The sequence below is a fragment of the Crocodylus porosus genome, unplaced genomic scaffold, assembly GCF_001723895.1.
Source record: "Crocodylus porosus isolate Cpor-Errol unplaced genomic scaffold, CroPor_comp1, whole genome shotgun sequence".
Lineage (NCBI taxonomy): Eukaryota > Metazoa > Chordata > Crocodylia > Crocodylidae > Crocodylus > Crocodylus porosus.
In genome coordinates this window covers 37,728,702-37,750,447 of record NW_017728915.1, presented here as the reverse complement: position 1 = coordinate 37,750,447, position 21,746 = coordinate 37,728,702, and the positions used below count along the sequence as shown (strand labels likewise).

At 52.1% G+C, this 21,746-nt stretch overlaps 1 protein-coding gene across 1 annotated transcript in view; it reads right to left on the bottom strand.

Annotated features, from left to right (window-relative positions):
• JPH3 (junctophilin 3) overlaps positions 1-21,746 on the bottom strand; it is a 92,440-nt gene continuing 70,694 nt past the window's right edge. Inside the window, exons 4-5 of the mRNA XM_019535999.1 lie at positions 10,371-11,290; positions 1-592 (exon numbers count right to left, since the gene is read on the bottom strand). Of these exons, the coding sequence (XP_019391544.1) occupies positions 512-592; positions 10,371-11,290 (1,001 nt within the window). The 3' untranslated portion in view covers positions 1-511. The remainder of the gene's footprint in view (positions 593-10,370; positions 11,291-21,746) is intronic.

Here is a 21,746-nt window from a genome sequence, read left to right as displayed (position 1 = left end):
TCTCTGTCTACTTCATAACCAAACCGTTGTGTCCCCCCCCAAAAGACTCAGCTCGGAGCCCTTCGGGGGCTGCAGTTCGGGCCCCCGGGAAAAAAGTCTGCTCCACCTGCCCGCCATCTCCCCGCTCGGTAATTCGGTTATCCCCGTTCGCCTTCCTTTTTTTTCTCCAACACGTGGATTGGGATTTTGCTGGGATCCCTTCTCATCCTTTCCGGTGTCGGGAGGGTCAGAGTTGATCGCATTCGGCCATGCCACACAGCATAGTGTTGTACAAGCAAAGAATTTTGGCTAAAATCCAAAAAACATTACCCAGGAAAAAAGGCAAACTGTGAGTGAGACTCAATCTTTTGTTGTTCTTCTGCGAGAAGACTCGGAAATAGTCGTCGGACAGTTTGAGTTCTGCGCCTTCCCTTTTTGATTGGTATTTGTTGTTGTTGTTGTTGTTCTGGTTTGGCTTGTCCCCCCCCCCCGTACGTGTCACTGTTATTTTTGCAAACGAGACAGTCTCGAGTTAGATGAAAAAGTTAATAAACAAAATGGCGACTCCAATATTGAGTAAGATCACCATGACTACCAGGATGGGAGCGGAGCCCTGGAACAGAGAGAGAAGGACAGGCGTTACGACGCGCGGCCACGCTCGGGGCTCGCCACCGCTGGCCGCGCTGCACCGGTACCGCGGTGGCGGGGAGAGGCGTGGGGCGCCCAGGCGTGAAGCCCGGCTACCAGCCACCAATGTCCTGGGCTCCAGCCTCACCGGGAATGAGCCTGCCGGGCCGAGCGGGGATGGATGCTGCTCCCCCTCCACCTGTGCAGCTCGCGGAGCATTAGGGAACGTTTCTACCCCTTTTCTGAGGGGGGCAAGGATCACCCCATTTTGCCCGCGCACGGAGATGAAGAGTAGGTGAAGGGATTCCCTGCCTCCTGACTCCTCAGCTTGGGTTCCTACCAGTCTGTCTTCCTACCCAGTTCGCTGTCAAGGCGGCTCTCTAATCCTGAACCATCTGATGAGCCCACCTCTCACTTATTCTCCTTCATAGAGGCAACAGGATGGGTTCACCCAGCAGCCCCATGCACCCAAGCCCAGATACAGCTCTAAAACCAGCAGGATGGGTTCACCCAGCAGCCCCGTGCACCCAAATACAAACAGAGCTATAGCAGCACCATGCACCCATGTTCAAATCCAGCTATAGAGGCAACACGATGGATTCACCTAGCAGCACCATGCACCCAAGCCCAGATACAGCTATACAGACAAGATGATGGGTTCACCTAGCAGCATCGTGCACCTAAGTTCAAATGCAGCTATAGAGGCAACACCTAGCAGCACCATGCACCCAAGCCCAGATACAGCTCTTAACAGCAAGAGCCCTGTCTGTGGACAAACCTGATGCATTATTGCTCTCTTATGAATGATCTTAGCAGTCACTTGGTACTCACTCGCATGGGCAGACCTAAGACCAGCAAGTAAGTATTGGCATGGCCTGTTTACAGTGAGACGCCAACGGTATGTCAGCAAGGCTCAATTCTTTTCCCCCAGCCTCCCTTGGTTTCTTGGGACATGGAGGATGAAGGCGTTGACCTTGCAAAGTTCAAGTGACTGAGAGAACAAGGATTTGGCCTTTCCTTTTCCATGCCAGACATTGCAAAATGCAGAGCACTGTCATGTCTGCTTTCTGCTGCCAAGGAAAAGTAAAGGGCCCCGGAATATAAAAAGCTTCTCCAAGACCAAACAGGACACTCCTGAGACGGGAGGTTTCCTGATCGTGTGATCTCCTGCACACCAGGCTTCCACGTGGGCTGGATATGTGCTTTCAGATGCACATTTTAGAAAGCTCCCTCTGGCATTCCCACTCACTGCATTCGACTTTAGGGGAAATATGCCACGTGCCCCATGGCGGAGCAGCCCTCTAGGCTCCCCGTTGAATGGGACGACTCCGTGTCGGACGGCGGTGTGGGGCTGCCCGGCTGTGCCAGGGCAAGCTGGAGTGTGCAGAAGGGAACGGGAGGCGCAGGGTGGGGGAGGTAGCAACCCTGATTAGCGACTGCGGAGAGGTAGCACAGCGATGTGCCGTAGGGAAGCCACAGGCACTGACCTGCCCCCGTTCAGAGCCGTTTTAATGATGCAGGTTTGTTTATCTCCCGAAATGGCACAACTGGGTCCCTGCCTCTCCCTCCTCCCCTTGCCATCCAGCCTGTCTGCCTGTGCCGGGTGGAGTACGGCAGGGCTGGTCGCCCTCATTAAGCAGGTTTCCGTGCCATGCCACAGACCTATCTGGAAAGCTCCTTGCTAGACTGGGGTTGCTGCTCCGCCGGAGCTGATTCAGTTCACATTTTGGGGGTGGCAGGAGGAAGCTGGAGCTCGCTGGAAAGGCATATGCTGTTGCTTAGTGATGGGGTCAAAGGAAACCAACCAAATGGAAGGATTTCAGAGACTTTCCCGGTATCCGCTCTCGCCTGGGTTGCATGCGTCGCTGTGTCCCACCCCCCCAGGAGCCCCTCGCCGAAGCGGAGCCCACCCTGCTGCTGCCAGGCGCGGCTCCCCTGGGCCTTTGCGCTCAGTGTTTTACCTTCCTTTCCAATGATGATTGGGTTGCAACTTCCCCCCCAGCATTAACATCATAACAGCTCCCACTGTTTCTCCTGGCAGGGCGTCACAGAGTTGCATTAGGTCCCATCTATCCATATGACTGCACCGTACGTCGTATTTTCTAGCATTTGGCCTACTCTCAACTTGAATGTCTCAAGTAATGGGGCTTCTGTCACTTCTCTGGATCACCTGCTCCATCTAACAGCACTAACCAATGCACTTGCCTGCCAGACAGTGCTACCCAGGGAGGTGGGGGGGGCACGTGGGTCAATCTGGGCTGTTTCCTCAACTCTGGGCACGGTCTTGGACTGGATGGGACATGGCTGCAGCATTTACCTCTCTGGTCATGAAAGCTTTCTCCTGGTGGGAGGAAGCAAAAAGGGTTCAGGAGGAAGCAAAAAGATTGAATGGAGCTGTGCCCGAACGATGGCTAAAGGGTGACGCCTGGATTTGTCCCCAGTTCCCTTAACTCAGGCCCACAAGGCCAAGGAAGTCAGTGGAAGAAATAAGTCGAGGGAAACAGACCCAACTTGTGCAAGAAATGTCCAGCAATGGCACGTGGGATTACTGCTGCGTGTGCAGCAACCAGGTTTCCGTGCACACGCAGACACAGGGCTGAGCGGGCACAGTGAATGAGCAAGGACTTTGCTTCATAGAGTGGGATTCTGGAAATGCTGCCTTATTAGCCAGTCTGTTTGTATGCACAAAGCCTCCCATTCATGTCTGATCATTAGAGACATGTGAATAAGTCTCCTCTTTGCTTGCACGGATGTGGGATCGTGTCCCTGCAATCAAGGACCTCCAGAAATGCCCTGGCTGTCTTCTGGGGGGCTCATCATGTTTGAAGTGCCCACGGCCCCCAGATCTGCTCGCCCGTTCTCTCTCTCGGACTGGACCTAACTCTGAGAAAGACCATCCTCAACCGGCACCGCTCATCAGAAGGACACCAAGATGCCCTAGAGTGGGGCACAAGTCCTGATAATGTGATAGCTAATCTGATAAAAAGCTTTGTGATCTCTGAGGCTTTGGCTCTAGCTCCAACGCTGAGCTTGGCTGAACTTTTCAAAGTTTCTCAACTCCAGGTTTCTGATTTGAAAGCTGTTTGTGCTTCAACCTCGTGCCCTTTCTCACACCTGGAACTGCAGGAAACCGAGTATCAGTAATCCCCGTTCAGCCCTGGAGGAAGATAACGCACCTGCCAGCGTGCCCTGCGGGAGATTTATTCTTGATCCCGAACTCCCTCTAGGTTAGTTAACACCCATCAGCTGCAACAGTACCCCAGGGTCTGGAGCTAGCTGCACTCTGGACTCTGCTAAACCCTGAACACCAGCTCCCACTGAGCTGGTATAACAGGGCTGGGCATGGGTAGTGCCAGGAGATGTTGGGGGTCTTAGCAGAGTGGGGAATCAGCTGGTAGGACTTTGAAATCCAGCTTCCCAAAAAAACTCGGGCATTGGTGTCACGGACCCACAAGCCAAAATAAAACGGACCCCCCCGTTACGCAATAGCGATGATCATTTTGCCAACACTTAGTTAATAAGGGTTTCAATTGCTGCGTTCGTGTTCCTCCTGCTCCGTCAATAGTGGGGACAATTCTTGCTCTCGTTACTGCAGAATCGAAACGCTGTCATTTCGACTGCATTGTTTCCCTTGTTTTTTAGCAGCGGTGCACCACCTGGGTTTGTCACCAAGGATATGAAGAGTAGATGAGTTACAAATAACATCCCGCATTATTCATTAAAGTATTAACAATCCATTATTATTCATTATCCCCAAGCCCTGGCTTTGTTTCTCTGCCATGGAAACTACAGTGCAGGTTACCTAGGAATCCCTCTGGGACCTATTAAGTGTAATTACTAAGAACTCAGATCAGCAAAAAAATATATACATTGTTTTTCAGCCTCAGCACTGGAAAAATGCTGAAAAATCAGCCGCCATGTGTCATTTTTGCTGAATAGTAGCCCCCATGTAATCTACAGGAACAACTTGCTGCTAAATAGTTAAAGAGCCTTTACCAAGTAAAACAGGCCAGGCTAAATTTTCCTCCCTTACACCAGCCAGGCTCCAGAGGATCCAGGAAGTGAGTATGGGAGTAATCACGATGAGAATCTGGCCAAGCATCATCTTATATAACAGCAGCAGTCACTCAACCCCAATGCACAATAAAATAGGGCATTATGGAAAAGCCATGAGTTTCTGCAGAGGGTGCGACTGGTGGCCAGGGCTCTGGTCTGGTTTCTGGACTCTGGAGGAATGGATGGGCTTTGTCCTGGTGCACTGCCCCTCACTGGTGGGCATCTCCCAGACTGACGGGTTTGTGTAGCCAGCCCCGGTGCACCTGTCTGCGCTGCCAACTCTTGTTTTTTCCCTGGTTATGGGAACCTCTGGTTGGAGGATGCCGAAGCCGTGCAGTTTTTTGGAAAGAAGGTTGCAGCATAAAGGTACGAGAAATTGCCAGGCCTGAATGCACACCTCACTCAAGCAAAATTCCCATTGACTTCCATTAGCCTTTAAGGATCTGGCCTTTGAGGCATTAAGAACTGCTCGATGGAAATAAACACGTGCACAGGATTGACACCGCATCGTCCAAGCAGCCCCCGTGCCCTCCACTCCTAGCACACCCAGCACATCACAGGATCTTGGCTTTATACAACAGCTGGCCAGCACCTAGGTAAAAATCATCACAGAGTCAGGCCTGAATTGTCTCACGTGAGCTCCTAGATGGTGCCCGGGCTGGTTGTGCGAGGGTGCACATGCCTGTGTGTAACCTCGGTGTAACAGCACTGTGCAGAGGAGGGTTGTGTGCATTCGTGCACCTGCACAGGTTGCCAGCACTAGCAAAGCACCCACGTTATGAAAAGCCACAGACCTGCAAACTCAGGACCTCTAGGCAAATATCTCGAGAGTCTGGAGCCCAGCCAGGATCCGGGTGCACCAAATTACTGAAGGGGAGAGGTCGGCCGCCAAGGTGGAATCCAGATCTTGATCCCGATTTTTCCACAGCTGGGGGAAGGGCTGGGCTGTGGGGTAGATCTGACTACTGCAGGAGTTAATGTTTGCACCATGTTCCCAGCGGTCCTAGTCGGGGATGCTGCCACGTACGACCCACCTACCTGCACGGCTTGCACACACCGAGCCTGGAAACACAGTGGTCGTGCGGCTCTGGGGGCACCCTGTCCCCACAGCCGCGACAGAGGCTGAGCCCACCGCTCCAGGTCTAGTCTGGCGGGGCGTGAGCACTGGTGTGTGGGGCACTGGGCACAGCGCAGACATCCCCCTAAGCACTCAAGGACAGACAGGATAACAATAGCCGTGTAAAGGAGGCCAAATCCTTTTGCTACATCAACAACCCCCTGAGATGAAAAGGGTTTTAAAAGGATGCTGTCATGTTAAACAGTGCACTTCTGAAAACTATTTACCTAGCATCGTTCCAGAAGTGCCGGCGATGTCTGTACGGTACTGGAAAGAGATTTGAGGGGGAATAAGGTGCTTTCCCTCTTTTTTAACCATGTCTTTGCTTTGTGCATCTGATAGTACTTTATGGTGGGGGCCAGCTGTAGTCTATCCGGCAGGGTTAAAGGAGGCGATAGGCAACTATGGCCCAACCCTTGCTCGGCTCTAAACAAGGGTGCTCCACGAGCTGGGACAGGACACACCTTCACACCAGAGTAATCTGTAAAATGGGTGCAGCGGACATATGACAGCCCTACACTCGTGGGAGAATCGGGGAATGTGCATTGCATTTAATGTGGAAGAAGCCTGGAGACAGGGCTAGGGAACAGGCTGGCACTGGGGCAGGCACTGGGAAGGGGTGAGGGCAAAGCCAGAAGAGGCTGGCCCTCAGAGGACTCTGTCCCCATCCGTCTCCCCCGATGGTGAGTAAAAGGCCTGGTGCAAAGCCAGCTGGGGGCTTCCCATGGACTCCAATCAGCAACAACTGGACCCAATGAATCACAGCTGCCCTGTTGCTTTGGGACTCAAGGTGATGAAGTTTCAGAGATCCTCTCTAAAGCCCCCGAGGGAGTTGATGACGGATCATTTCCCCGCCTCTGCACGTGCTGTCCAAGCAGCCAGGCTGGGGTCCGCCTCCTGACCCCTTTAAACCTTGACCCCTATCGCCTGCATCCTTCTCTCGGCCCGGTACGGAGGCAAGCGTCCTCCGCTGACGTCTGCGCGCCTTCCCCGCGCCCAGCAGCAACGCGGTGTGCTAGCTGCAGATTGGCCGTCTCCCTTTCCCTTTCCCTGGCGACAGTGAAACCTGCTCAGAATATCTTGATAGAGGCGGCGCCTCGTCACCAAAGGATCTGCTGCCCTTGTCAGCTCGCTCCCTCTCACCATTTATAATGCCTGGCCGGTCACCAGAGCCAAGCAGGGATCCTTCTGTGGCCCCTAATCCATGCAAACTCTCAAGAAGCTCCTTGAGACTTCAGCGCCGTGCAGAATCGTGGTGTTTTTCCCCAACGCCAAATGCAAAGAGAAGTAGCACGTGCTCCCCTGCCACCTCCACTATGCTGTTGAGCCCCAAGTTCGCAGGGAGCAGCTCTCGGGTGGAGTCACAAGCTCTGCAAGCCCCGGGCCTCTTCCTAAGACTAAAAGCAAGGGATGAAAGTTAGTGCTGGCTGTGCTGCGGGGTTCACAGGGAGCTAGCTGGATCCTGCACCCGAGGTAGCCCGGTGGATGGCAAGCTCCTGAGCTGGGCTGCACTGCGACTGAACCGCCAAAAGGGAGATAATTTTGCAGCTCTGTGCCGGTCTCCTCAATGGCTGGTGTGGAGCTGGTTCACGGTGGCTGACCTGCGTGGGTAACCTCGCTTCTGCACCCGGACGCTCACGGGAGGTCATAAAACCACCTGCTCGGCTGCATCCTCCCTTTCTTTCAAGGCGCTTATCATTGGTGTGCTACTGGCTGCTCTGCGGGGGCCGGTGGGGACTCTGCTTGGAAGTCCCACAGGTTTGACATGGCCTGGAGCAAAGCCTGGCAAATGCGGTTCTTTGCATGAGCTGGAACCAAGGGCCGTATCCTCTCCGTGCCTCGGTTTCCCCATTCTGTAAAATGGACACCAGTGCCTCTGCATTATTCTGGCGTGTGGTGAGGCTGGGTGCCCTGAGGTGTCCTGAAGCTGTGTCCAGAAGGTGCTCTCTTGCACCCAACCTCCTCCTAGCATGGATGAAACCACACGCCCTGTGCCCAAGGGACTCTGCGTGATTCGACTCCTGTGAACCCTTGCTCAACACACATCACCACGTGAAGTGGATCAGCTGCGCCAGGACGTGTTCAGGCACAGCATGTGCCTCACTGGGCAAAGCACGTATGGCCTGCTGGCCCGCGGGGTCGGGGACTGCTCCAGGAGTGACCGGGGCATAACACTTGGGACACGTCTCTGCAAACGTTTCCCCGTCTGCGGCACCGAGACCCAGCTGAAATGTCTGGGCGCGCCTCTGCACAGCTCCCTGCGCTCTCCTGCCATACAGCAGACAGACGCCCGCCGCAAGGAAGCGGCACAAATTTATCCCACTTATGTGGCGGCACTTGCGGCGTGACAGGAGACGGGGACGTCTGCTCGCTTGGCCTTGGCGCCGAGCGTTTTTAGGGCGGCACAAAGGCGACGTTTCTTTCCCAACCCGAGTCCTTCTGTGACCCGTTTCTTCTTACGCTGCTGGAACAAAGCCCCGTTAACCCGGCAGAACACTTGCTAGAACAAATTGTCGCCAGCAACATGGGTTATTTAAATCCACGTATCGTCTCTTCCTCTGTACTGCATCAGCTTCATCCCAAACCTCCACCATCTGTTCCACCCTCGGTTACGAATGTGAGAAAGCTGCCATGCTGCTTCACAGCAACGGTACTGAAGAGCACGATGTGCATCCTAATGGCTTTCCTATACGGCCTTACTCGCAAGCAGCGCCCGTTAATTATTGCTCAGGATTCTCCCGGACGCATTAGTCTCTTATTTGTATTAATGTTTGTTTAGCTTTGAAGCCGCGGTTCAAGTCCCAGCCTCCTGGGCGTGCGATTTATATAGTAACTCCGTCTCCAGCACGGAGGTGGGGTCCGACCGCTCGGGGTGAACCTCAGCTTGTCTAACTCTGGGGGAGTAGATGATGAATTCGACTGTGTGCGTGAGTGATGCCATCTCTAGCGCCTCGCCCGCAGCGGGGATCAGGCCTAGCAATGGTTCCTGGATTTCTCCGTCAATGCAAGCGACACAGCCCTGCATCCTGGCTCAAATGGACCAGGGTGGTAGATCCAGAGCCCCGCAGATGCTGGAGGGGATGCCAAACAGGCTTTAATAGGAGCTGCAGGTGTTTGGGGCAGTGCTTTTCCATTGAAAGGATCTCACAGATTTGTAGCAGCTTCTCCTAAGCCTTTGCACTTCTCTAGTGCTTTCCGTGCTCCTGTTTTCCATGCAAGGGATTATCTAAATGTCCTTGGGAGGGCAGGACAGGACAGCTCTGAGTCTCGTTTGGCAGAGAGGGTCTTTGGAGGCCCGAAGAAGGCAAGTGATTTCTCCAAAGCGACACTGAAAAGAGATTACAGCTCGGGGATCCCTGCCCCTGCTGTCCCCTGCTGAAGCCACTCAGCCAGGCTCCGCAAATCCTGTCCCAGGCTAACACTGGAGGTGGGGGGAGTCGGGATGCCGACAGGTGACAAGACAGTTGTGCTTTTCTAATGCCTTCCAGAGCAAACATTAATTAGGCCTCAGGTCCCTCCCCTGTGAAGTAGGCAAGTCCTTTTTTTTTCAGCTATCTAAACAGCCCGGTTCTATCTTCGACCCAGTACTGAAATGCAGCCACCTCTGGGGAGTAGCATGATTATTGTTGAACTGTTCAAACTAACAGTTCAAGACAAGAAGGGGGAAATGCTGCATCCAAACAGGGAATATGAGCGAGGCCAGCAGGCACCCAAACCCAAACTGCTGCTAGGATGCCAGGGCACCAGGGCACTTGACTCCTGCATAAACACCTTGTCGCAAGGACACGAGAAGGAAGGAGCTGAACTGCGGGGCTTCGAGCAAGGTGGGACCCTGGCACTGGAGCAGAGGGTCTGATTTGGGTCCAGCTCTCTGAGCTGGAGAGAAGGCCTGCTCCCCACAGCAAAGCTTTCCTAACACAATGCAGCTCGGAGGGGAAAGTGTCCCCCCGCTCGGCTGCTGCAGCCCCAGTTCACAGGACAAAATAACAGGGGAGGTCAGCAGGGGGAACCCGCATGGGTCTTCCTTACAAGTTACAGGAATAAAACTAGAACCAGCATCATCACAGCCTGTCCCAAACTCCAGAGGACAGCCTTCATTTTTGTAGGGCCGCTTTCCCGACCACAAGACAATTTAAAAAATCACATTTACTTCGGGGTTTGCAATGCAACACTGGGACGGGGGGCAGGAGATGTTATATTCTGAAGGATGCCCGAAGCACCACTGCACACCTCGAGCACCGGGATGCGGCGGTTGGACTGTGTCTCGCTTGGGGCCGGACAAAGAGCTGCCCACTCCCCCCCCAAAATGGCACTTCCATGTGTGCAGACACCTCTCACGGACGCGGCCTGATTCTGATGTTGAAAACCTGCCATTTTACAGCTAAACTGAAGGATTTTTTTTTTTTAAGCTGGAAAGATCACCTTCAACGTACGGTTATTTCTTACCCAGTACCGTGAGGGAGGGGGAGCAAACAGCTCCCGCACGAACGCGTGCGTGTTTGGGGCAGGGGGGAGCCCGTTTGGCACTGATGGTTCAGAACCAGCTCCACTTTCTCAGCCGGGTTTAAATACACGAGACTTGCCCACTTACCGTACTGGATTTGAGCTCATCCCCGTTCTCCTCCTCGGACTCTAGTGCAACAGGTAAGGATTTCTGTGGCGGGGAGAAGGTTAAGTCCCACCGTAGTAGCCGGGGTTCACCTTTGTCACCGAACCTCAGGTTTTCCAGTTTCTGCACGGTCGGCTCGGCAGAGGAAGCTGGCCTGAAATTCTCTTTGTTCTGGGACTTAGACCTCAATCTCTGAACCCCGAAGCCCCGGTCTTCCCCACGGTGGTCCTCCGCCAGGCTCCTGCAGGGGCCGGCTTTGCTATAGTGTCTTTTTTGGGTGTGAATCTCTTGCATATAAGAATCCATCCTCATGAGGGGCTTCATCTCCATCTCGTAATTGCTCATCTTCTCCTCGTCCAGCTCAAGCAGCTTGGAGCTCCCTGAGCTGTGGTTGTGGGGCCGATGGTGGGAAGTCCAAGACACCGTGGCGGGGGAATCTGTCCACCTCTCTCTTTGCTTGTGGTTGGAGGCCACATGTTTGTGTCCTCCGCTCCGGCCTCTGTAGTCTTCGGGGATGGAGGAGGACCCCAGGTGACCACTGCGCAGGGCCCCACTTCTAATGCCACGAGTCCCACCTGCTTTGTCTTCGCTCCAGCTGTTGGGTCTTAAGTAGTCCCCGCCTCGTCCCTCCAGCAACATCTGGATCTCCCCACCCCTCTCTTCGTCCACCGAGACCTGTCTGGAGAAATGGGCGCTCTTGTTCCGGCAGGAGGGACCCAGCGGCGGGGTGGAGGTGGGGCTGGCGGGGAAGCTTTGCAGGGGGCTGTCATCGGGAGTGAGGTCTGAAGGGGTGGTCCCTTTCCGGTACAGCTCCGGGCTTTCTTGCTGGAGAGGGGTCCCCGTGGAGAGGACCTCGATGTCGTCACTTGAATTCTGACGCTTCGGCCTCTGGCACTCGAGCCCTTTTTTTTTTGAAAGAGAAGAGAGAGAAAATGCAAGAGGGTTACTTCTATTCTGCGGCTGCACAACAGACCGTTCCCGATACAGAATAGGGCTGCCAGGGAAACCACAGGGCACGCTGCTGACAACAGCTCCGTGGCGCCACAACCTCCTCCCCGCCGCGGGGCTGCCCGAAGAGAAGGGGCTGGATTCAGCCCCGGCCGGCAGCACGCGCAGTGCAACATGGCGCAACCAGCTGGATCCCGCAGCAGGGCAGGGACCGTGCGGACCGCACGCGCCCCACAACGGGTGACATCCCCACCTGGTTTGGGGACGACGGAGAGCTAGCTAGCGGGGGGGCATTCGCTAGCCTGGCCGCAATGTTTATCTGCCGCCCGCCCAGGTGGCCAGGGATGAGGATTCAGACTCTGCTTTGCTTGTACTATCTTCCCTTGAAGCATTTTTACAGCGCTTCCTGCACGCTAAGGCCTGGATGGGGTATTAAGACCTGAAAGCTTGCAAAGAAGAATTTTTCCAACTATTTGAGTTGGTCTAATAGAAGATTTACCCAAAGAAGTTTGAGTGCCTACATCCTTAGACCAGCACAGCTACAACCTATGCCTCGGGATCCAGAGAGGCATTCAGGCATCCGAATCCAATTGCATGCAAAAGAAATGGGCAGCTACATACAAGTTAAGTGCCCAAATGCCTTTATGGAAGCACCTCAATCCCATCACTTTGAAAGGCACGTAGTCAGACTTGAAGATCTATTTAGGTCCCTTCCGACCCTACATCTATGAATCTTAAATACAGGAGCTTGGCTGTGGGGCAGAAAAGTACTCCCCCTATACTAAAAATGACAGAGAAGCTGAGGGACTTTGCAAGGCTCCCAGTGCACATCTGTGCCATGGCTCTTCATCTCTCAGCCTGAGCAAAGCCATTACCTTCCCATGCCTCTGAGCATCTCTGCCACAGGATGTACTATACACCCTTTGCACGGGCTTTATGGGGCTGGGAGTCACCAGACAAGCCGGCTGCCGGTCTGAGTTGCACTGACAATGCACAAGTCATTTTTCTTGAAGCTGCCGAGCTTGCAGGTACAGACAGCAGGCAGGGGAAGAAACCCGCAGAACAAATGCAAGCCTTCCTGTTGTCCAGGGCCTGGCTTTGAGTGGGAATTTTCTCTTCATATGCCTAACCGGGACTTAAGAACAACTGGAAGGAGAGAGAGAGAGAAAAAAAAATCCTTTCTATGTTTTATATCGAGTCCAACATAAGCTAGAGAAGAGCTTGGAGAGTTCTCCGTCTTGGATGTCTGCATAGCAGAGCCCTCGGGGCCTGAGTTCAGACCAGACCGTGCATCGCTTGTGCCTGGTTCTTTATATCGGACTGACTCAAATGCACTCCCCAGGGCTCGATCCCAGTAGCTAACTGCATGGGGGCTGCTCCATTAGGTTGGAGCTCCATTAGCTGTCCCGGGGGATGTGGGACGCTGAAAACCCTTCGTGCAAGCTTTCGTTTGCGCATGAACTCGTATGACCCCTACATGCCACTGCAGAAACCTAGGCCATGACTGTCAAGCTCACAGTTGTGAACCTGCTGTTAAACCGTGAGCAGTTCCCAGAACTGGAAGAACAAAATGGGGCTGTTTTGTCTCGGTGGGACAGGGAAGGGCGGCCCGGCTCGGCTCGGCTCGGCTAGGGGCTCCATCAGCCACTGACACACGGGCTATGAATGATAAGCCTGGATGGCATGAATTCATCTACATCATTATGCTCCAAATCCAGTGTCAAATTACACATCGAGCAGCTTTGGCTCTACCTTGCCATGTGTGATTAATGCTATCCATTTGAGTTCGAACGCTTCTTTTTTAGCTGGCGACATCAGAAATAACGCTGTGTACTTACCACTAGGGGTCTGGAAGCACTTTACAAACAGGAATTAATTCAGGCTCATTAGTCCTCTTACAGGTCCAAGACTTTTAGTGTTTTTATGCCAAATTTAAAGCAGAAGGAACGGAGACACCGAGATCAAAAGATTAACCCACAGTGACACTGGGTCCGTAGCAGAGCTGGGAACAGAAAGCAGGAGATCTGACTCCTTTCACCAACCAGGTCCCGCTCCAGCAATGTGTCTTTGCTTTTTTCCTTATTTTCTTATATTTGCCACAAGTTCCTTGGAGAAATTAATGCCATCGCCTCCCTTACTGCCAGCTCCAATGAGGCAGCTCCTGCCATAGCTGCATCCACAGCGACCGGCTAGCAAGATTATTTCCACATCTCAGGGTAATTAGAAAATTAGCATTTTCCTAATCCCTTAACAAACACCCGATGAGTTTGAGGTGGTAAATCCAAACTTTCTTCCATCTCACTTTATACACTAAAAGCATAGCTGTTCCCAGCTAAAGCCATGCTAAATTATGTGAATGATTTGATTAAATATATTAACTGCCTGACACTGCTGAAATGCATCTAATTACAAGTGCTATGGCTAGACAAGAAATGAGTCTCAAAAAAGGAAGAACTCAATTTTCTTACCCTAGTTTAAAAATAAACGCTACGAAACGTGTGCTTTAATCTCTGCCTGTTCCTGCTGGGTAATTTGCTTTATCTCATCTTGCTTCCCCGCCACACGAGAGAAGCCAGTCAAGCCAACTATGGTACGAATTTGGCGGAGGGTCTCCCTCCGGCCTCTGAAACGGCATGGGATGAGACTCAAAGCACCCAGCGTTCAAGCTGGCACCCCAAAGCGGGGGTCACTACCATGGCACTCGTGTACAACAACTTCACACCAATTCAGCTTAATCCTGATGGAAGAATCTACTGGTTTCCAATACAAACAATGCAAATAGTCTGAGCCGCTGGTTCCCTTTTGAGCACAAACCTAGGTCCATCACACAAACAGATCTATACTTTGAGATTCTGGGAAGGCCTTACTGTTACTATTATAGTAATATACTATATAATATAGACTAATACTCTCTAGATTGCATAATATATAATAATACTCTATAAATTATATAATAATACCATAGCTATGGTATTGCTATATTACCATATTATTATTGTAGCACCTGCAACTGTGACTCTTGGAATAATGGGGCTGGATGGGATCTCAGGAGGTCATCTAGGTCAACGCGTGATGATCAAGGCAGGTTGTCTCTGGGTAAACCACCCCAGGTCTGTCTAATCCACTCCAAGGATTGCGATTTTATCACATCTGTGGGTAGCTTATTCCCAGCAGGTCTGGGTGCTTGACCCCCATATCAAGAAAGCTCTTTCCAGTATCTAACTTCAATTTCCTTTGCTGTCATTTAAGACCATTGCTCCTTGTTCCGTCCATGGCACATACAAATAATCTATCTCCCTCCTCCACGTAACCGTTGTTCAGACACACGGGCCCACCCCAGGATAACTTTCAGCCTAAACAGACGCGAGTCGGGGAAGTGCTGTTTTCAGGGCTGGCTGAGGATTTTCAGAGGATATAGCTTTGCAATGGACAGATGAGTTTTTGATCAAACAACGTTTTCACTGAAAAGTGTTGCCTTACCGCAAGACCAAAACCAAAGGCTCTTCACGAATGTTTTAGCCAGAAACCCAAATACTTCAGCTGAAAACAGAAGCTGTGGCTTCTTCCTCGTGTCTCTGTCCTCCCATGTGGACCTGGATCTGCAGCTGGATTATATCTCCGACAATGGCTGTAAGCAGCAATACCACGGGGCTCCCTCTTACCATGAAGAGAGACTCCAATGCACTGCACGGGAGCACGAGGTGCCTGTCCAGAGAAGAAAATAGGGGTAACGAGCAGCAAAGTACAAGTCCTGTGAGGCACAGAAGTGTCTGTTGGCCACTGAAATAATTTAACTGGAAACCTGGGGAAAATCAAGAGAAAAACTTCTGATCTTCTTGAATGCTCCCTATTATTGCTTCTGTTTTCTGGATGGGGAGCAGAGGCAGAAGAGAGCTGTAGGTGACTGAATCAAAAGTCTCTGCCAGAGCCTGAGCTCAAATTCAAACCCTGATGCCCAAGGCCACGTATTGAACAACCATCCTTCATCCTCAGGCAAATGACCCCAGCAGTCTTCCCTGCCCCAGTGCAGCAGAGCTGGACCTGATGATCTGCAAGGTCCCTTCCAGCCCCTAACACCTATGAAACATTTCCCCGAGAATCTGCCTGTGTAAAAATTGAGTAAAGGACTCAGGGTTCGGTTCCTCATATAGGGGCTTCTTCTGACGGCTGACAGGAGCACAGGGATGGCGTATGCTTGTTTAGAGAAGGCCGGGGGGTTGCTGGCCAAGACCGAAGAGCCTTATTGGCATTGCACATCCAAGGTACCGGGGTATCTCCGTCATCTTGTCTGGGTAGACCTGGAATTGCTTCACAAAGTTTCAGGTCCATTTGCAAACTCCACCGTCCCCTGCGACGGGCAGTAAGGAGGCTTCCCTGCTCTCTGGTATATATAGGATGCGGTTGGTCTTGCTGCCTTTCACTCTGCAAGGTCTCCCTGCTGACTCCTTCCACCCCGTTCAGAAACAAAACCCTGGGACCGCAGCAGGTCTCCTGCCAAAGCCAAGGGCACATCTGCAGATCGTAGCAGCCTCACTTGAATCCTTCACTGTGTGCTCCACAAGATGGTTTGGGACCCGAGACAACCCCCCTTGACCGCTGCAGACAGCCCCTGCGCACCTTCCTCTAGGGAAACCCGGCTGGCATCACTCTTACGAGAGAGGCTCTGCTGGTCTGGGGGAGATCCATTAAAAGGCTTGTCGGCCCAGTCAAATTATTAAGCAACCTTCAGAGACCCTCCAGTATCCCCTTTTGTGTCCTGAGGATAAAGCTGCTTCCCTTTTATCAGGTCAGGTTAGCCCCTGCTTTTTCTCCGTCCGGAGCCAAGTGGCCAAAGGCAGGATTCCCTATATACCCTTCACGTGATCTAGTCCTTCTTAGCCAGCAGAGACAGTCTCACGGTCTGGCATATCACAATTACACTCCCCTACCTTCCCCAGAGGGTAAAAACAAGCGGCTCCTCTCTGAAATACAGGTGTTTCCTTGACAGCAGCGCAGTGCAATCCTGCCTGCCTCCTTCCTCCCCTCATCCAAGGATGTTCAACAATGATTACCTGCTAAAATTAGCACTGGAGCATGTGAGGTTCCTGGAAGAACAGCTGTGAAATTGCTAAGGAGAACATGTAACATCCACATCTGGATTCTGGTGGTTTTGAGGCAGCTCTTTGCTGCTGCTGCTGGGAGTTTCAGCAGAGGATACGTGCCTCGAAGAGATCAAGTCAAGGTAAAAAGCCTGTTAGTAAGGGGGACATGTGGGAGAAACTTGCACCGATGCTGCCCATGCTGCACCTCTCCGGGGAATACATCGGGACTGGAGTGGGACTTGGCACCTGGGTTGATTGAAGCTGCCCTGTATAACCCTGGGCAAGTCACTTAATCTCTGTGAAGCCTGTTCTCCAGGTGCCCTTGGTCCTGCTCTGTGCTAGCCGAATCCCAGAAATAAAGCAGCGGAGCTACCTTTAAAGAGGGCTGACCACGTGGCACCGAGCACACCTGGGGCTTGGGCACGTGCTCGCCGAGTGCCCCATTGCTGGCGCGTGGAGGGTGGAGAAAGCCAGAGGATGGCACCCGGGCACAGAGGCAGGGCAGATGTGCCCCAAAGCGCGCACGCTATGAGGCGCGAAGGCCGAACCGGGGGAATAAAACAGGGTTAGGCAGCGCTGCACTTCTAGCTCACTCATTTGAACCCAGGGACGCAACAGAAAGGTCTCAGCATCTGCCAGGTCACTCTCAGCCACTTGCTACCACAGAGACACAACGCCTGGCATCAGCGGGGACGGAAGAGGTGGCCACAGGTGACAGACTCGGGGTCAGGGTGGGGGGTGGAGGGAAAAGAGGTCAGATCTCAATCCCAATTTGTGAGGACTGCAGTGGAAAGTCTCCCCTCTTCCCCCCGAAACCGCATCCCATCCAAAACCCTGTTACCCCCAAGATGGTTTCCCCTCCAGGCCCTTCAGAGCAGAGCTGCTAAGACATCCCCTCTCTGCTGCTTTCTTCTCGGCAGGGTTCAGGGTAAAATGACTACTCTGTCCATCAGGTCCCTCCCCACACCCATGGCTCCTGCGATGCCTGCAGCAGCCGGTGCAATGCCAGGACCTTATTTCCATCACCCGCTCCGCTTGTCCCTCTCCCGTTTGCCACGCTCACTTGTTGCATCTTGTTTCAAGCTGAACTGCCCCTGCCTGGTGTGCAAACGCCCACAGGTTCACAGCCCGGGGTTACTAGGCCGCAGGCGTGATGCTCGCACTCATGGCTATTATCTGCCTCAATTCTCCTGCCGGCGCGTCCAGGTTTCGTGACGCATCTTGGTTGGCGTGTTTGCTTTTTAATGCAATCTAAGTGGAAGCTCTTTCTCTTCTCACTCGCTCGCGCAGGCATTAAACCCACCAAAACACGAGTATCAGAAACACAAACCCCAGCACAAATCAAACACCATGTCCCTGTCTAGAAGCTAATAAAAAATGTATTACCTGAAAAATCTTTTCAAGAGATGATGCTAAAAAGGAGAAAATCTCCTGGCAATAGCAGATGCAGATACTGAATAACTCCAGGGTTGGAAAAGCCCCTGGGGAACTGGGAGACCCGTTAAAACACTCAGATGTCTCATCTGCAACTCGTAACTCTGCAAGGAAGCGATAATCAGGCTCATTTCAGCCGAACCTTGCTTCTCCCTCTTTACCAAATTTGTTAGCCGGTTTACGCTAGAAATGGTGTCGTGGCTCTTGTTCACGGCGTCGTGGGAAAACGCCGATACCACGCTCGTCCGGGGCGCTACCTGGATGGGTTTGGACTCTGCCGGACGTGGCCCGAAACGTGAAACCAGGACACAGATCTAGCACCCGCCTCAAGACCGGAGCCAGTGTCAATGCGGCCTCACGGGGGGCCACTCAAATTCAGATCCAGATTTCAGGGCCCACCGGGCGCCTTCTGGCCGAGCTCATTACACAGACGCAGGCCGCCATCCATAATTAAAGCCTGGGGTTTCCTTTGCGCTCGAAGCGGGTGGAGAGGGCGCTGGCACCAGCCAGGGTCTGTTAGAGCAGCTCCCAACTCAGCCACCACCGAACGGCTGTAGGGTTAGGGCGCGACGGTGACGTCTTTGCAGCTTCTTTTCCACTCCCTTCCCTGCGCCCAGTGGAGACCAGGCAGAGCAGAGAGACGGCTCTTGACCTAAACAGCCGGCCAAATGCTTCACGCTGCAAGTTGTGGGGCCCTTGCTGCAGAAAGGAGGTGGACAAGTTGGAGAGAGTCCAGCGGAGGGCAATGAAAATGGTTGGGGGGCTGGGAGATAGGATATGTGAGGAACGGCAGAGCGAGCTGGGCTGGTTTAGCCTGCAGAAGAGAAGACTGCAGCCTTCGACTCTCTGACAGGGGGTTGCAAGGATGGAGCTGGGCTGGTCTCAGTGGGGGCAGATGGCAGGACAAGGAGTGACGGGCTCAAGTTGCAGCAAGGGGAGTTGAGGTTGGAGATCAGGAAAACCCTTTCTCACTAGGAGGGTGGCAAAGCACTGGAATGAGTTACCCAGAGGTGGTGGGATCTCCATCCTTGGACTTTTTTAAGCCCTGGCTCGACAAAGCCTTGGCTGCAATGATCTAGCTGGGGCTAGTCCTGCTTTGCGCAGGGGGCTGAATTAGATGTGACCTCCTGAGATCTCTTCCGTCCCTCATTCTCTATGAGTCTGTGATTTTAGGACAGAAAAAGGGATGCAGCATTGAAAACACTGAGCCTTTCCTTTTAGCCCCTTCTTTTCCAGGCCCTAACTCTCCTATGCTGATGTGACACCCGTTGTCCACCACGCTGGCACTGCCGTGCCCAATACTGAGTGCCACTGAGATATGGGAATAACGTAGAGCAGGAAGGCCAGGCCGAGAGTTGCTCTTAATTGCATTGCATAGATTTGTGGGGCTTTACGTCTCTTATTATTTCCTACCCGCTGCGGTCTGGAATAATACTATACAGAAACACAACCCAACACTGACCATGAAATGTAGCTGAAGAAAAGATCACCTTCCTGATCTCTGACAGAGAAATCTCCAAGCAGGTGTGATTAGTCATGTATAAAGCTTAGCTAAAACACTTCCAGAGCCCCGCAAAGTATTTTTGTGGCTTTACAGCTACATTTGCCTGCTTCTAAAACTGTTTTATTTCTCCTGCTGCCGCGTGCAAGACTCACACCAGCAGCAGGGGAGAACAAGAGCGGTCGCAGAAGGGAGACTGCAGGAGATGACACGCAAATGCACTAGGTGAACGCCTTGAGCAAGACAGGAGTTTTTTTCTCTAATCTCTTTTCAGTGTTGCCACTGTCGAGGCTACAAGTCACAGCAGCAGCTGAAAACACTTTTCAGACAGAAGGGTGATTTCTAACGTCCCTTTCAATTGTACGGGCTTCCGGAGGAATTTCTATGGGACCCTGAAGGTCCCAAGTTCAGCTGCATACATTTTCCCCTAAAGGGTCCTACCTGGTAAGAGGGTATTATATGAATGTGCATTATCCCCACAGCAATGGGGAAGTCTCAAAACCTGGGCACTTTAATGGTTATGCCCATGATATAATGCTTCCATTGCCACCATGTGCTAAACCATCAACCGATCGGTGGCTGAAAAAGTTTTCCAGGGCTAGCTCTTGTCCATCCCTGTTCTGCAGAAGGATTTTCCTGTACGCTAATCCCTCTGATGGTTTATCTAAGCTCCTTTTGATAGTGTGGTCCAAGGATGAGAAGGGATTTTGTAGGCCACCTAAGGTAGAAAAAAATCATGCTCTCTAGGAGGGCTCCTTTGAAAGGCACCTTGGCTGTTCAGAAATAAGTGTTGGCATGATAACAACAGTAATATTACGTACTTACACGGCATGGATCATGCTTAAGGGTGCCAAGGTGTTTACAGCTTTTATCTGGGTTCAACCAAAGACCTTTTGGGGTAACTCTGTGGAGCGAACAGACTTATATTTAACTTCCTTAGACTTGAGGAAGGGCACTTGATACCCGAGAGCTTGTCCCCAGCAGCTCTCCCAACTACACAGTTGGTTCAATAGGAGATATCACAAAAAAACCCTTGCCTCATACACCTTCCTGGACCATCACGGCCAAAGCAGCACTCCAGCCCACTTATACGGAGGAAGAATTTAGCTTTCTGTCTATTCATATAAAAATCATATCACACTGCAGTGAAATGCATCCAGCTCTTGGGTGGAACAGGCATGCCATTTTAACCTGGCACCAATATATAATAATCTTTCGTCCAACTTGAAGCCTCATGGGGAACACGGACAGAGAACACATTGCTGCTCTTATGAGGTCCTTCAGGGACTACAACAAGTTGCTGGAGTGCCTTGTCCCAAAAATGTAGCAATCCCTTAGCATTTTGCCAGCCCATTGGCTCAGCAGAGACTTGGAGGAAGAGCTGTAATGCAATGAGTCACCAACTTCAGACCCCAAAGCAATTAAGATGGATGAGTAACCTCGAATTAAAGCATGCGAAAAAAATGATGACAGAAGCCTTGTAATGATGGTGCTGCACACTAAACTTTTTGCATAATACCATGCACATACGTTAATTAATATGTTAATTACTGCCATTTAGACGTAGATCTTCCCACCCTTACCTATACCTGTCACCTCCCACTCCCTGGTGAGCATACATACACTCGATCACCCTTTAAAGGAGTGATCTAGCCAGCAGCTTTTCTGGCCCAGCATAGCCCTGCGTAAGTTCAGAGTTCATTTATTTGGGCTTTGTTTCCTCCGGCAGCTTCCATGGGACCGGCCCTGCCGGTCTGAATAAGCTGTTCGCTTGCAGCCCTGACAAATTTCATACTCTGATGGGCAAAACTTTGGACAAAGCAGCAAGTAGCAACACAGGTCCCAGAGGGAAACAAGATGCTTTCAAGCCTGGCTTTCCACTAGGCTGAGCTGACACTTCCTCCCGATCGCCCAACACGCTGGCTGCTAAAATGTCTCTGATGGGTCTTTTCGCTCACTCAAACCACTCCCAAATTCTACAAATGAGGGACCACATCTCTCTCTCTTTTTTGCACACACGCACACTTTCTTTCAGTCTTTCAAACACAGGCACATCCTCAGACTGCACACAAACGCATCCACGATCACACAAATACTCTCCTATTCTTACCAGAAGTCATACGTCTTTTCTCAGCTACGACAAAGGCGCACACACAAACATGGTCGCTAGTGAATGCACTTGCACATGCATGCACAAACACTTTCACAGACACATGTGATCATTCACTGAGTATGCAGTCGCACATGGCCCTTCACACACGTGCCCGTGCATGCACACGCACACAAGCACAAACACTTTCACAGATGCACGTGATCATTCACCAAGTATGCATTCACACACAGCCCATCACATGTGCACACACACACACGCACACACAATCACAAACACTTCCA